At 41.8% G+C, this 17,211-nt stretch overlaps 1 protein-coding gene across 1 annotated transcript in view; it reads left to right on the plus strand.

Annotated features, from left to right (window-relative positions):
- CDH16 (cadherin 16) overlaps positions 1-17,211 on the plus strand; it is a 777,195-nt gene that overhangs the window by 200,843 nt on the left and 559,141 nt on the right. The window contains exon 7 of the mRNA XM_086947729.1: positions 14,826-15,022. Within this exon, the coding sequence (XP_086803855.1) occupies positions 14,826-15,022 (197 nt within the window). The remainder of the gene's footprint in view (positions 1-14,825; positions 15,023-17,211) is intronic.

The following is a 17,211-nucleotide window of genomic DNA, read 5'->3' on the forward strand; positions in this document are numbered from 1 at the left end:
CGTAGGCTTGAGGCTAATTATCTGCACATGCGCGTTTAGCGTCTGATGTAATTGAGGATAAGAGTCAGGCAGCGCCAGCCAATAGGCATTGCCCTTCCATAAAAAGTGCAGTTTTTTCGCGCTAATTGACCAATTAAAGCGGGTATTTAACAAGGAAGCTTTCACAGCTTAAATCACCTCCACTCCCACTCGGACGCTGGCCATTGGGGTACCGACGGACAGGTATGGCTCCCTGTAAACCTAAGATCTAGCAACTAGGAATACCATTTTAAGTCCTGTTTACTCAATTGTTGTTGTCCTGTAGGCACCAATCTAGACCCTTTGGTCTCTCCTATACTATGCTCTCAAGAAACTGTTTTGTGTAGGTTTAGCCAGTACCTATAGCTCAACCATTTCACAATCAACATCATCCCCAAGCCTGGTCATGACCATGCTTTCTGTTTGGGTTGAGTCTCTTCTTAATCAACTAGTATTTGTTAGGATATCCATATGGATAAGTAGAGTATGTTTACTCTGTACCTCAATAGAACCTTCATCTGAGGCCACTACACTTTTTCCATCCCTAACAGAGCGGGGCCTCCTTCTTCCCGAGTAGGTGCCGGGTGAGGTGAGGTCTTCTCCCACAGAATGTTGGGTGAGTAGAACATAGATAAACCAATACTGTGTAACTGAATCAGTTCCAAATCAGGAGACTTATGTAGCTTCTGATAGGCGGAGAACAGTCTTCTGCCGCCCTGCCTATTTTTGTTGTGTTGTGTTTTTAATTTCCATTATATCACTAATGTCTCTCACACTGTTTTTTCCACTTTAGGAAAATCACGACCAGTTGGATAAACACCAGGGAATACTTTGGGCCCAAAGATCTGGTAGGATTAATCCCAAATGTTAATATACTTTATATTTCACACAGTGCAGATGCGTAACATCTAGTGGTCCTGAAGAAAGCTTGGACTAGTGGTCCTCCCAGCTGAAACATGTCGACCTCCACGCACTACGCCATGACATAGTTATTCTTTAAGACTATGAGGTGTTGTTTTTACTCTTGACCCTGGACAATACTGAATAAACATATTTTTTGTCCCAGGAGCCAATTTTATTCACTTCTGTTCCTTTTTGCACGAGCACTGCACTCCATCAGGTCCTACCTCTGAAATACTGTGGTTCAGAACAACACCTTCCAGAACCTATGTCCGCATCATTACTAGGTGCATTGGGAGAAACTATGGTTCATGGTTTACATCCCACATGACGACACTCCGCCAATAAGGGTGGGCTGATGGGAATTTCTCTAACCCAGTATTATCACTGCGAGGACATGTTGGTTTAGTGGTCTTTTTTGGCATGACACAGCACGTAGGCAAGCAATCTGACCAGGTAACTCCCGTTTGTTTCTTCAGTTGATAAAGGGGTTTGAGCTACCGTGGTCATTAAACTTTCCCCTTTTGACCCCCCTACCTTCTTTTTCTAATCTCTCAAAGTATACCACAGCTTATCATTCAAAGACCAATCAGATTCAGTAGGATATTTTTGATTACAACCCTCCGTCACTAATTGAAGCAAACTAATCTGACTATTATTATAATTCCGAAAATGATCTTGAACAGTAGAATCGGAATTCAAAGAACAGAACTTCAGCGCATCTCCCACATCCAACATGAGGCCAGCAGCACCTAATTCAAAAAGACGCACCATCCATCTAAGTAAGGCTTCACCAGGCCGTTGTCGAAATCGTACCAACATGTCACTAACCTTCTGTTGTGTAAAATCTTCCAAACTATCCAAAGCAACCCCATTGGGATTGCCAGGAGCCTGTTGTAATTTTCTTCGAAAGACAGGATGCGCAGAAACTTCCGCGCGATCTTCACATTTAAACCGATCATCAGATGCACAAGAAGCACACGATTTACAGTCACGTTCAGTACGAGAAGGTTCACGCCTCTCATTCTCCTCAGCCGAGGAGCCAGACTCATTCGAGTCCCAGATATTACCATCCCACTTATCAGGGTTCCAATCGAGCCCTGCTTTCGCCACAACCAAACGCACTTTCCTTTTACTGACTCGACCACGTCGATGTCTGTATTTGTATTTAGCAATTCGAACAGCAGCTCTTTCCGCAATAGTCTGGTATGTATCAAGTTTGTCGGCAAGCAATTTATTCTGACATCTCAAGAGAGTATAAGCATTCTGCACTTCAACAAACTGATCTTCAAATTATTTGCATTGACGCTGCGACTTCACAAACTTCTCATGTACAAGCCTGTACGCATACAACAAAATCCAACCTCTCCGTCCTAGCTCCTCGCCCTTCACAATCAGTGCTTTCTGTAAGCAAGCAATCTCCTGAGCCAGATCCGCTGTTTCCAGACAAGAATTCCAGCTCTCACTCAAACCAGTACAATCAGCCCATTCAATAGCTAGCGCCTCATAAGGCGTTGATTCCCATCCGGGAATATCAATAGGTAATTTAAGAGTAGATTTTGACCTTCTCAAAAACATGGTACCAAAAGTAGATATATATACAGAAATAAACAAAAATATACAAAAAGAACCTCCGCACACGCCGAGCGCAAACCAACAAGATAACAACAAAACGCGTTACAAGGCTTTCGTAAACTGTTGTGACGCCAAATGTAAGGACCGGATTCTCAGACCAAGAATCACCCACTCACCAAGATACAACCAACCCGGCCAAAACGTAACACCATCCCTTCCCGGACCCTATTTACAATGGTTCCTGAAAACTTACCCGGGAATGGGGCACTCGCAATATACAAGCTTATATCATCAAAAACACTACTAGATCTAAGGGGTTACTAAGAATGGTCACTAATAACTACGGAATTCCATGTCCCATCCTATGATCTTACCTTATAGCCCCGCGACAATCTGGCCCGGACTATTCTACCCTCCTTCTCATGGTGGAGAGCAGCTCACTATACCACACCAACCACAATTGGTGCTCTCATTAATGCCCTATCTTGAGCGATATCACTACACACCATCCCCAATCGGTGCTCTCATTAACGCCCTATCTTGAGCGATCTCACTACACACCAATCCCAATTGGTGCTCTCATTAACGCCCTATCTTGAGCGATCTCACTGTCCAATTAATACCTTCTCTCTCTCTACTGGGGAAGTTTCTTTATACCTAATATTTACTGGGGTTCTATCTTATATAAATTGTTATCCCTCATGTGATAGATAGGAATTCCGATCCTCTCACACAAGAACTGCCAAATTGTTACACTTAAGAATTATTCCCTGACATTCAACTCACATCAATCTCCCACATCAGTTACCTGTAGGAAGGGAATCGCCGATCCTTCCATACGATAGCACCTGGCTGTAAAGAAAGGTTAGCTTTATCATAGAAACAATACTCAAGTATGTGTTCTTTACAAACTGGGCTCCCTTTATTGCACAATAACAGACAAAGAAAACATTACATTATGAAGTCACAATACTATCTAACAATCTAAGCATAGCCTGGAAAGTAAAGGAAAGAATTAGTATAGATGCGTTCTATAATAGCAGGACAGACTTCACCTTATAATTACAGAGTCCGGTTCTAGCTGTCATCTGGGTCCCTCTCTCGTCTGTGCCTTGGCTCATCTCAGATTCTACTCTGCACCCACGGATACACGTCTGCACCGCTATGCTCCTTCAAAGCACTGGAACCCTTCTCTCGTCTTCTTCTCTGTTTCTCAGCTCTGCACCGATTACTTTGCACTGGCTTCCTCTCTCCCACGAACTGTCTTCACCTCCAAAATTCAATCTATTCAACTAACTTCTTCACTCTGATTCTTCTAACTCCGACGGTTAACTATCTCCAACTGCTCTAACAGACTGACTCACGATGTAGCTTCAGTCTCTCCAAAAGATCATCGGCCTTCGATCGCTCCAAACTCCAACTGTCGACTGCATCTGCTAACTGTCATCTGCCTTCCTCTCCTCTCTACACCTCAATAATATAAAGAGCTCCTCTTTCATGGAAATTTCCAGACAGTAACCTGCCGCCCACCAGATTCCTGTACTAGTCTCTGGGCCTCCGACGCTCCCACAGTGGCCAACTGTTGTTTCATTTAAAACCCGAGCTCTGCTTACATTCCTCCGATAAGGGCCAGCTCTGACCGGTTCCTCTCCAGTGAACAACAGCTCATAACTAAAACATCACTCTTGACCTACAAGCGCCTCGAGTAGCCGAGGCAGGAATGAAAATGGAGTCTCTCTCGTTTGGGCCCTGTAGGCCGAATAAGCTGAAAGAGACGCATAGCTCTATCTAAATACATACGCAAGCCCTACCAATAGGTAATATAATATCAGGAATAAAGGATCTACCCTCTAATATAGGCCTTCAGGCCTGAAAATGATAAGAGGACATATTATTATGCCAAAGTCAATAGGCTAACCCTAAGAATAAGCCGAAAATAGGGATCTATCCACTGTACTAAGATGGTAGTAGACTAAAGTCACCATCACTCAGAAATAGAATAAAATATCCGGTCACTACACTGCCCTCAATGTAGCGAGGACAGCTTCGGTCTCTAATTCGGATGGTGCACTGGATGCGTCCAACATTTCACCTGTTCAGGGAGCAAATGCTGGAGATGTGATACCTCAACTGCAGCACCGGTACTACACCTGCCAATCTCCTCTCGTCTCCCTGGGCTGACAGGGCGGCACCCGCACCTTCCGCCCAGGCCCCTGCTTAGCAAAACATTGCAACTTCATTGCATTGATCATGTTGTACATTAACTGGTTACACTAGCCACATTCATCGTAATATTGGAGCAGATTGATAAACTTCTCAGCAGGTGCTAATTTTTACAAATGTGTTATTTTGTATGTTGCATATTGGAATTGTGTGCTATTTTGCTCTAATTATGCAGCAACAAAAATGTGTATTTGTGCTTAGGGACGTATTTAGAGTTTGTAGACAGGATACTCCAACAAAATGTGACAGATATCCCACCTGCTATATTACAAGTGCAATCAGATATAGTGAACTTGTAATAGGGCGGACATTTCATGTGACTGAGTATCCAGTCTGGCTAAACTCTAAATATGCCCAGACGTGGGTCACTTGCTCACTTTGCCACTGGATTCAAGATAGCCCGAAACCGTACCCAGGATGCTAGTTTCCGGTCTAGGGAAGACATGGCTTGGCAGCTCGGGCTGGACTGTTCCCATGAAGCACAGGGTCAGACTGATTTGCATATGGCCATGTCTGAACTGGAGAGGTGGAGTGAGCTAAAGAATGATGATGGATCCAACCCAGATCAGTTAACTGGGGGTGAGTGTTTGATTTGCACAAACGCTCCGTCCATTATCCCCTTTGATATTGCAAACTCTAAATAGGGCCACATATACAAAGGCTTCTTGCAATCTCAAAAAGTCCAATTCACAGAATTAGGCCATTTGAAACTGAAAAAAGGCATCTTGGCATGTAAGAACCCAAATTGCACTTCGATAACACATTGCCAATTAACAATTTGGGTTTCTGTCTACATATCGAAATGGTATTTGGAAGGTGTGTGTTTAGGGTGTCCTTTCCAAATGCAGATTCACAGTAATATATGACTACTGAAAGGGAGTGGTAAGGCATTTGCAAACAGGAAGGGGTCCCCAAGGAACCCCTTCCCCTTGGTAAGTGTTGACAAATGCATTTCTTAAGAGTAGGCAGTGAAATAAAGAAACACTGCTGTTGGTCTCTTGGGGTCCCCAAGGCCTTATATACCTCAGTTTTAAAGGTAGGTGCAACCTGTAAACAGATCATGGAATACCCAAACACATAAGCACAAAAAGGGCAGAGGTGGCACTCCAATATATCTGTGTTTCAGTCAGACAAATTGAGCACAAAAAATGATCAGCCAGATATATATGAAGGACTTAGGGCCTGCTTTAGTGCTCAGCAGATGACTTACTCCATCACAAAAATTAGGGCTATCCTGCCCACCCTATTACAAGTACTATTGGATACAATGCACTTGTAATACGGCCCATTGGTTATCCATCAAATTTGTGACAAAGTAATCTATCCACCGAACTGTAAACCAGGCCCTTACTTTTGGCCCTGCAGTGATATGTGTGAATGTATTGCCCTCAGTGCTTACCAAACTTTGCTGGGAGCTGTAATAAAAACATTTAAAAAATAGTATTTCCATGATATTATTTGTCTTTGGTAAATTAAATAAGTTGTTGTTTAAATCATATTGTCATGGAATCTCGAATAATTCCAGGAATCTACTTTGTGGATCATTTAATTCAGTTTTGAGATGTGTAGAACGAATGAAGAGCTTCTTGACGGGGTGCACTAATACCCAGAGAACCAATTTCTCTTGATTTTTTTCTATTTTTTTTATGATTAAGCAAATCCTATTAGCAATTTCCAAAGTGAATATAAATATGTAGTTAACTAAATTCCCAAAATTCTAAAGAACCTTAAGTTAATTCTGCTTCACCTTTTTCTGCACGCTTAAAGTCGCAAGCTCCCATTATACCCCTACATCCCGATAAACAGGTATGAGTTATTAGGTGCATTTGGTCTTTGAGTGGAACTTGAAGTTTTCACAACCCGTGACTCTAGTTAGGTCACAGAGACGGCCATGATCCCACTTTAAATTGTTCCAGCACCACTGCTGTTCTAACCAGTTCAAAGTAATTCTGCTGAACCACTATGTGCCCATGCAAATCAGCTCACCCATGCCACGGATTGGGACCCTTATAGGCCCACCATTACATTTTTTTAAGAAAAGTGGAATTTAGACCTGCAATGGAGGTATGGGCATGGGAAACATCCGACTGGCCCTCTCAACTTCTAGTAATGTATGATTGACTAAATGATGGTTGGGGGAATCCAGCATATAGATTAGAACTGTCCCCCTGGCCTGGACTATGCCCTCCACGTCCTCTACCTAGCCTCTCTTCCCCAACATCTCCTCAAGCCCACCAGATTGGTAAATCCAATAGGGTGCACTGCGCTTCAAACGAATGAATGGGAGAAGAAACCAATGCAGCAAACCCCACTTTCTTAAAAGGCATTGGCTCTGCCAAGTGTTGCAGCTAGACGGATTTGACAAATGGGACAGAATAGGAATCATCAACCTAGGTGACATATGGCAGGGATCTTCAATTAAGTCATATCAGGAACTGCAGTCCCAATCCACACCCTCAGCCCCCCAATTAAAAAAATACCTACGGTTAAGACACACACCCTGCCACCATCAAGAAGGAATTGTAAAACCCCTGGTGTACAGGCTGGTTGAGGCTGAACTTCTTCAGGGTGCACTGGGAAAAGGGGGATCTCCCAGATATACTGATCAGTTATATTCAATTTCCCAGACAAATTTGACTCCCTCAAACAGAGATGGCAAACCTGGGTGGGACCATTGGATGAAGCCGACTGGCGAGATGGAGACATGGGACCCTGCGTCCTTGTCCTCTCTTCCTGTTTGAGTCTCATCCAGCTCAATTACCTACACACCACTTACCTTACACCCAGATGGCTGTGGAAAGTGGGCAGTTGGGCCGTGCCAGAACGCTCCCGGTGCTCCTCACTGGATGCAGAATTCTATCATGTGGTTTGACCATGCACAGTGATAATGCACTACTGAAAAGCTGAAGGAACAGTGTTAACTAGGGCGCTGGAGATGCCTGTGTAGTTCTCCCTAGAATGGCTTTGTTAGGCATTCTGGAAGTCCTTGGGTGAATTGGCACAGAGCACACACTGGTGACATCACTTCACTAGTAGCTCAAAGGGACATTACACACAACTGAAAAACTAAGCAGCCTCACAGCACTTTTACATGGCATGCTGCAATGGGTTGCTGTGCTAAGAGGGAAGAACCTAGTAACTTTGACACAGGCTGCCCACTTAAGCACGCTAAAGTATGGGGAAACTGGTGGAGCTACTTTGGACTATTTAACGAACCTTGCAGTGGTGATTGGACAATGTTTGCTGTTCCTATCCCAAAACAGGGATATTGTAAGATGATGTTGGGCTGGGCAATTCTGTTTTGTGATGCAACTACTAAAAATAATTACAGTTTGGGTATGAAAAGTGTAGTTTAAACATGTTCAAAACCATGCGGTATGGAGGTTTGTGAATTCCAGGAAAGGGTAAGGCAGAGGTCTGACAAAGATGGAAGCCAGTAGACATAAGTAGAGGAGGGCACCGCTCACCAGGTAGGGTCTCCATATCACTCAGCTGCACTTGTAGAGTTTGCCTTGTACAGTCTTCCATCAGCGTCTGATGAGCGGGAAGAGAGGGCTCCTGGGACAGCATTTGTGACTTCCTGAACTGCCTGGGAACTTCCAAGCCAATAATTTCAGCATCAGAGCAGGCCAGCAGAGCCTCAACTGGGCATTAAGCATGTACCCAGATTAGACAAATTGAGAAGTCTCAGCTCCATCAAGAGGAGGTATCAAGATAAAGTCAAATAAGTATTGGCAAGATCTCCAATAAGCTACTTGCTGCAGGATTTCATATCTGGTTAGATTTTTGGGCAGAAGCCCAGTGTTGATTACAAGTGCTGAATTGTTAACGTTTGACATGCCAACCAATCATTTCGGACCAGTTATCCTTGTTCTGGTAAGTCAACATATTTTTAAGGGAGAGTCAAGATTCCACTGCCTCTGTTGTTCACTGCGACCCCCGAAATATCACTACACAAAATGTAGTCTTAGGATTCTGGCAGACAACCTTGTGTATCTCAACTAGATAGACCCTTGAAATGAAGAAGCAGAATTATAACTGTTCCTGTATTGACTGGGTGAATCATCAATTTTCACTTCTTATATAATACAAATATTGACAAAGTTAAGGAGTCTTGCCTTGAAAAGCATGCAGTGTTTTTATGTATTTATTTTGCATTCACATAAAGTAGGAGGTAAAGTTTTACAAAGTAAAAAAGAATAAATGAGTAATAAATAAAAAAAAGAAGTAATGAAAGAAGAGATTGACCCACCAGCTCTGGCACTGTAGAGCACTACTTTTAACATGCATGTGAGCAGAAAAAAAAGCCTATCACTCGCAGTCGAAGAAAGCCGATAACTTAAGTGGGCAGACCCATTGCCCATTACTTTATGCAGTGAAGGGTGGAAGCAAAAGTTGAATGACAATTTAACAGGCAATTGGATGAAGAGTGTTGACTCAAATCTCCTCTGTGTTTGTATATATGAATATGTGTTTGGTCAATATGAGAGGCTGGTGAAACAGGTAATGGTTTCTTCAGGCCAGACCTAAAATATATTTTTACATTTATTTACTGGTATCGCCAACGGCAGGCATAAAGGAGATGACCGCTCGCAGACGCTCCGATGTTTGTGGTCATTAATTGTTGTAATCAGAATCCAAATAAGAGTCTTTAGTTTTTGCATTTACATAAAAAAACACACACACACACTTTTGGATTTTGTTTTTAAAAGTTTGATGGATGGTACCGTCATTTTGACAGTGCCATCTGTCAAACTTTTAATACATTGACAGGAACCGGTGCCACTGGGATTCCTTCCTATGTTAAGAGATGTCCGCTGGGCTTAAGGGCATCTCTAACTTTGAAGGGCAGGGGGCACTCAGTACAGCAGGAGTAAAGTAATATGACGTAGTAACGGATTTACCTCCATCCACCAAAGTCTAAATTAGGCCCTGATTCCTTGCTGCAGGTCATCTTTGAGCTGACTGCATATGGCTGGACACAATACGGCAAGCAAGGAAAGGGCAATCTTTAACAAGAAGTTTAACGTCATGTTAGACAACCAGACAGACTTGAGAGGAAAATATGATATTAGTATATGAATTGAAGATACTTGTATAAACAGTTAATCAAGTTAGAATTTTCAGGTTGCAGTCAGTGCGTTTAACTCATCACTATTGCCCTGTTTTCCCAAAGTGTTATGGTTGAAGAGTGCAGGCCTGCTTTTCGTGGTTTGCTTCAGATCCATGTTTTCTGAGTCTGCAACTTTTGTCTTTTTTGGTATTGGCTTATTCTTTAGTCTCATTAACACCTCACCCTGATCCCATTCAAATCCGAGCTGTGCAGTAGCTTTTAGGAACAGTGGTAAGTACCTGAAAAGAGGATTCAGTCTGCTTTGCATTAGAACCCAACTCTTGAAGCAGGATCAACTTCTCCTACACCAGCAGCTGCAATGCACCATCTGAGCACCGTAAATGGGACTGTATACTTCTTGCTTTCCATCCTTCTTCAGGCACTAACCAATAAAAACATGATTGAAATACGGCGTAAATGTTATTCGCTGCTGGAGCGGCCACCTCCAGTGGCAGGAGGCAATTCTGAGCAGCAGAGTTTTCAGATGCCAGTTGGTACTGGATTGACTGTACTGCTAAGCGGAGTCGTCAAGCTTTATCGCATATCGCTGCATGGGACGAAAGAGTTTGGAAACAGATGCTGGACTGAATGTTTCAAATTGCAGTACTTATGAGAAGAAGAATTTTTAGTGTAGTAAATGTCAATTGTTTGGAAATTTTAAGGTTTAGATGGCTCTACTCCACCATTATCATCCCTCCTTTGTACTCTGTCAACAGTCTTGGTTTAAGTCAGGGGGGTAGGGATGAGTCTGATGAGCGCCAGATAGTGGCTGTGTTGTTGGGTGAGGGGGAGTCACCGGATTTGATATCTGACCCTGAAGAAGAGGTCGCACATCAGTCTGCTCAATCTAATCTTGCTGGTGTAGTGGTTTTGGACTCTAAAGTCACAGGGCAGACTGTATCCCAGAACAAAGTAGAGATTCTCTCCTGGAACATTGCCGGGTTGCGGGCGAAAAGAGGGGACACAAATTGGATGGCTTATTTGTCATTGCATCATATTATTGCGTTGCAGGAAACCTGGGAGGCTAGAGATCCCTACCACTTGGATGGGTACCATTCTTTTAGTGAAAACGCTGAACTATCTGCAATGGGGAGATCGAGGGGGTCTCGTTACAATTTAGCCTCAAAATGTGGTATAAAACGGAGCTGGTTGTGACAAATTCCCCAAACATTTTAGCTGTAAAGCTTGTAGGTGATAATCTTCCTGCAATGTTAGTGGTAAATTTGTATAATTCCTTTACAAGGATAGATGAATTGGACCATTTGAAAGCACTGTCTTTATTTTTGGATGATTTTGATGTAAATATTCCTCATCATCTTTTAATCCTTGGCGATTTTAATACTCATGTATGTCATCTGAACTGGTTGCAAAGTATGGAGCACGAATATGGCCCGCAGGTAATTACCCATTTTGTGCACACAAAGAGCGGGATGTATCTAAAGAGTTTTTTATCCGCCCATTGCTTGTTTTGCCCTTCACAAGCAGAAACCCTGTGCCCTACCCCAACCTACATAGGTCAAGGTCACTGTAGTACTGTTGACTACATTTTAATATCATGTCTTTTGACGGACCTAATAAGTTCTTGTTGCGTCAGACAGAATGGTCTGAGTGACCACAATCCCCTCACGATGGACATTAAAATAAAGGCCCTTGACAGTGAGGCACAACCGACCCTTATTTCTAATTCTAATATAGCTACCAAATGCCAGGGTCGCAGGCTAAGATGGGAGGTAATCACTGCAGCGGACTTCCTTGAAAATTTCTATAATAGCAATTCTGAGGATTTGAGCACATGTCTAAATACGGACTCTGGGGCAAGGGTAATTCTAGGTGCCTTTGAACGCATCACAAAACAGATAACGGATAACTTAAGTCGGCGTGGCAAACCAAGGCCTAAGAAATTTAAAAATTAGTTTGACCAAGCGTGCAATACTGCTCATACAGCACTTTTGGAGGTGTTGAAAGAGTCTGAAAGGGACTCCATCAGGATTGCAGAGGCGAGAAGGGCCTACAAAACCGCAATTAAAGCAAGGAAAATCGAGCTAAAAGAGATGGCTTGGGACGCACTCAGTCAAGCTAGATTAATAGCCCAGTATTTCACGAGACAGATAATACAATCAAAGATTGTCTCATTCCCCCAGAAAAGTGGGCGGATCATTTTAGTGGCCTATACACCGAGACCTGTCAGACGCTGCCCACCACTCTTGGGAACAATATTCAGGGCCCAAAAATTAATTTTATTGAGGAGGAAGTAATGGAGGCCATTGTGTCAACAGCAAAGGGGAAAGCACCAGGGCCGAACGGGGTGCCAGCGGATTTATATAGGGCGGATCCTAGTCTATGGGCGAAGATTTTAACCTCTGTTTTTAATGCAGCCTCTAAAATTGGTTTCCCAGCGTCTTGGGGTAAAGCAGTCATAGTCCCAATATTTAAAAAGGGCTCAAGAGAAGACCCGGCCTGTTATAGGCCCATCTCACTGTTGGACTCTGCTGCCAAGATAATGGGAAAAGTTGTACTAGCCCGTTTTACTGATTGGTTGGACAAAAATTCAGTTGTCTCGGAACTTCAGTCCGAATTCAGACAGGGAAAAGGTACAACAGGCCAATGCCTTAACATACATCTGCTCATAGGGAAGTATACAGTAGCAAAGCAGGGTGACATTCATTTAGCCTTCATGAATCTGTCCACTGCTTTCAACCTTGTAAATAGACAAAAGTTATGGGCTTCCCTTCATGACATTGGGCTGGAACCTGTAATGATATCTTTCCTGGCTGCCATCCATGAGAATAACACTGCAGAGGTCCGTTACAATGATAACGGGATTCTAACAGAAGCTTGGCCAGTAAAACGAGGGGTAAGGCAAGGATGTATCCTTGCTCCTTTATTGTTTACGCTTTATATTAACAACTTGGGTAATGCACTAATCTCATCCTGTTAGGATATCCCAAGAGCCGGCTCAAAAATGATCCCTGCATTATTGTATGCAGACGATGCAGTGTTAGTGGCAAGAACGGCAGGAGAGTTACAACTGCTTTTAGACTGTTTTATTGATTTTATGGACTCTCTAGATTTAATAACTAATTTTAAAAAGTTGCATTCAATGTCAATAGGAGGAGGACAGGCAAAAAGGGTAACATTTTTTTGTAAAGGGCTAGAGCTCATTAAAGTACCAGCCTTCCCATACTTAGGGATTATTTTTGACGATAGAAGGTCCTGGGTCATGCAGCGTGCCCTCAAAAACAATACCCTTGTTAGGGCGACTGGGGCTTTGTTAGGGTTTGCAAAACGGTTAGGTTCTAAGCCACTTCCGGCCATCATGAAAATATACAATGCTAAGTGTGTCCCAATGGTGCTATATGGGAGCGAGGCATCGGGCCACACAGATGCTAACGAAATCCAAGCGGCAGAGAACACCTTTTTTCGTAAGTTGTTGTCACTCCCAGCCTCTGCTGCTACGTTTAATAATCATGAGGACCTTGGTGTGGGCTACATTTTAGATCAGATTTCCGTGGCCCCACTATTAGGCTGGCTAAGAACTTGGGCACAGCAGCCACCTAACCTAAACCAACTGGTCATCCAAGATTGTATCTCTTTAGACAGAGCCCTTGATATCCAGTGGTTACGATATGTCAAAACCCAATTGGATTTATTGGGTAGCCCTGATCTGTTTACTAACCCTGGGGTATTAGGCAAGGCAGCCATTAAAGCCATACATTTTCAGTTTTTGAACAGGGTAATGATGATGAGGGAAGAAAGGGAACTGCAAAAACCCTCAGTCAGGAGCTTTGTAATGCTAAGTATAGGGAGAGAAATTCAGCCATACTTGACCTATCTAAACAAGCCTTATCATCTGTATGTATTAATAAGGTTCAATTATAACATGCTCCCATGGCTATTATCATTTCCAAAAGGCTTCACCAAGGAAGGGGCCCTGGGGCCCTGTCCTTGTGACAATTTCTAGGAGCAGAATACTTTACATATGGTTTTTTTCTGCGATTTTTATGTTTTATTGCGCAAGAAATTCATTTTGCCATTGCTAAAGGGCCGTAACTTTGAGCAAGTTAGGCCAAATTTGGCCTATTTGCAAATGTTGGGATGTGCTTTGGGATAGCTAGCTACATCACGGGGGCTATCAGGCGAAGAAATAAAGTACAGACATAGTTGGACCTTTCCTCCACCTTCTTACCTATGGTGACTTTTTAAATAGAAACTTTGTGATGTGATGCTCTGGTTAATGAATTATGGGTCTTCATATGGAAAATGTAATGGGTGATACATTTTTTTAAACTTGCTTATTTATTTGAATGCCAAGTGTTTTTCTTGATGGTGTTATGTTTACTTGTAAAAGTGTCATTTATATTATATGGTTGTTTATAATGTGTTATTTACCCCATGAAATATTGCTGTGCTTTGATGGTTTTAAATTTTTAACCAAATAAAGCAAAATTTGACTTTGAAAAAAAAAGTCAGGTGGTTATGGCAGAACAAAGTATTTAAATCTGGGTATGCTGATCTATTGTAAGCTATCCGGGGTGTGTGTTTTTGTTTGTCCGCGTGCATGTGTCCATGTGTGTTTGTGTGTGTTTGGACATGGGTATGTGTGCATGCATTTGTGTGTATGCAAAGATGCTCATCCGGAATCCTTGATTTGCATTTTGGCATTTTTTCCTGAGACATTGCCATTTCATTAAGTAGTAAAGTCTGTGCAGTTCACTAAATCCTGCTGCAGGCAAGGTTTCCCACTCATTTTGTAGGAGGATTGTCCTCATAAAGGTAAAGTTTTTTTATTGCTCCTGAAAAAAATGAATTTTTAGCAACCTTTCAACCACTTTTCTAAAGTAGCACATGCTTCATTATGTTAAGTAAGTTTGCACATTTTAAAGAAAAACCTAACAATACTAGAGAAAACAAAACATCACAACTTCACCCTGCAAATATAAACAATTATTTGGTTATTCTAAAGTAATAATGCAACGTATTTATATCTAACCTACAGGGAGCTTGTTGCTTCGTTCATCAGTGGTAGACAAGTATCATCTGGATGTACAGGTCAAAGACATGGGAGATGAATCTTTAGGATATTTTACTCCAGGGAAAGCTCACATTGATATCGTTGAAAATACATGGACCCTCTCGAGTCCAATTCATCTCCTAGAAAACCTGAATGAAACACATCCAACAGTCATAGCAAAAGTAAGTATAACAAAGGTTTATGTTTATTTAAGTGTAAGTTGTGATTGTTGATTCAGAATGCATTTGATCCAAAGCAATGTATACTTTTAACTTAATTACAAGCAACAAAGTCTAACATAAGTTAGGGAAAAGTGAAGGAAACAAGAGGGACGGTATAGGGTAGAACATTTTCATAATAGCTTGTGTGTGATCCTGGAGAAATCAGCTTTCCCCAAAACTGAAGGTAAGCATCCACCTTCCATTACAGAGGTAAACATATTACATTGTTACGTTATTTTGTGTGTCATTTTATAAAGTGCACTGCTACCTTCAGATGTCCTGCTATGATAGTCAAATGTAGGTGTGAATACCCAAAAAGGAAAAGGGAAATTGACAATTTTTAGTCATTTTTTAAGAGTGAAATGGTCAGTCTTGGCTTTCAGTCTTACAGGCAAAGCATTCCATTGCTTTGTGGAAAAGACAACAAATGAACATCCGTCTTCTGGCCCTGACCTTTTTGAAGTGAGACACCAATGATCCACTGGATCAAACAGCCGCCTTTACTAGGACCTCAAACAAAACGTATTCAACACTGGATTATACTTTTTTCGACTCAGAGATATTTGATAAGATCATGAGTCATTGCATAATACCCAGAGTCAAGAGCGACCACCTCCACCAGCATGTAGAGCTCCAAGTTCACACCGCAAGAGCTTCCCACGACAAGGATCTCATGGTTCAACCTTGTGCTTGCAACCTAAAATGCTTAGCCTGGAAAGGAAGGGCGACTGGCGAGATAATGAATTTCATAATCACGTTTACTTCCCATATATCGGACATCGAAAAGGAGCACTGGACTCACTGGGAGACACCAAAGACAGCTGTGCTACTGATGAGCAAAGAGTCCAGGACTATAGTAACCAATTCTTTCCTTTATGTGTATATGATGCTGTCTGAGTTCAACCCACTACATAATGTGTGTGCCATGACAAGCAAATGTGACTTATCAATCATAGAGAATTACTGACTAATACCAAAGTTTGTCATCAAAGTCATCCTGACGTGGTAAGGATGACACGTCATTATCATATCATCCTGGAGATGCTCATATCATTGCTAATGGAGGGAAATTTGTTTTTAATGTAAGAGACCTACAGAAAATAGATATAGAGGCAATAGGTTTGGGGAAGAAATACACCAAATGGTCAATTTTTGGGTAAATTGTCAGTTTCAGGATTACAGCATCTGTTGGATATCAGGAATAGCAGAGGTACATTTGGCTGACATCATTTATTAATATTGTGAGAAAATCATCGATCAAAGCTGTAGCAATAGTCTTAGTTGACAGAGAAGGATTTCCAATTGATATGAAAAATGAGTTAAATGATGAATGAGCACACCTTGAACCAATGACTGCAAGTATGATCACTCTCAGGTCTAACGGAAGTAATTGGCGCAGTTGCAGGATGAACTGACGCCTTGTGCATTCAGCTATGTTTGTTGGCATTCAAACCATACTGATGACCAATTATCATCTAGGAGACATTTTTAATTATTCTCCAGGGTCTCCAAGGAGTTTAAGGAGTTAAACAAACTGTAGAGTAAATGAATGACTATTGGGAAAATGTTGGGGAATGCGGGAAATAATGCCTGAAGCATTGGGATGAAACAAAAAATTAACCCAATGCATTAACTCTTTTACTATTAGTATGTGATAAATTAGTACCAGAAGCCATACACACATGCTTTGGATTTCAGATTAGAGAACCCAATTTAGAGATACTAATTTCAAATTCATCTTTTTAGTTTCTGATAACATTTAAATACAGATTACATGTGTCTACAAAGTTTGGTTGCGGTATTAAGAAGTTGCCATATTATCAGTTCTTTTGTTAACAACTACTGTTAATGCATTTGCTTTTAAATAGTCCTATGCCCAATAGGTTGTAATTTGGGTATGATGTAAACTCTGTTACATTCTTTACATTGTATTATATTTTGTATATTTTTTCTTCAATGTACAGAGCACCACTATACCTTTCTGTGTCTAATTTGCACTATATATAGTTTATCTCTGTAATACCTGGGAATAAAATGAGGTCACAATATGAAAACTAGATAACATTTCAGTAGAATATAACAGCCCACAAGATTCCTTCCAATCTAACATCCACCTAAGCCAAAATGTGTTGGTTAAAAAGTACTGAGGG

The sequence above is a fragment of the Lissotriton vulgaris genome, chromosome 12, assembly GCF_964263255.1.
Source record: "Lissotriton vulgaris chromosome 12, aLisVul1.2, whole genome shotgun sequence".
In the NCBI taxonomy this organism is placed as follows: domain Eukaryota; kingdom Metazoa; phylum Chordata; class Amphibia; order Caudata; family Salamandridae; genus Lissotriton; species Lissotriton vulgaris.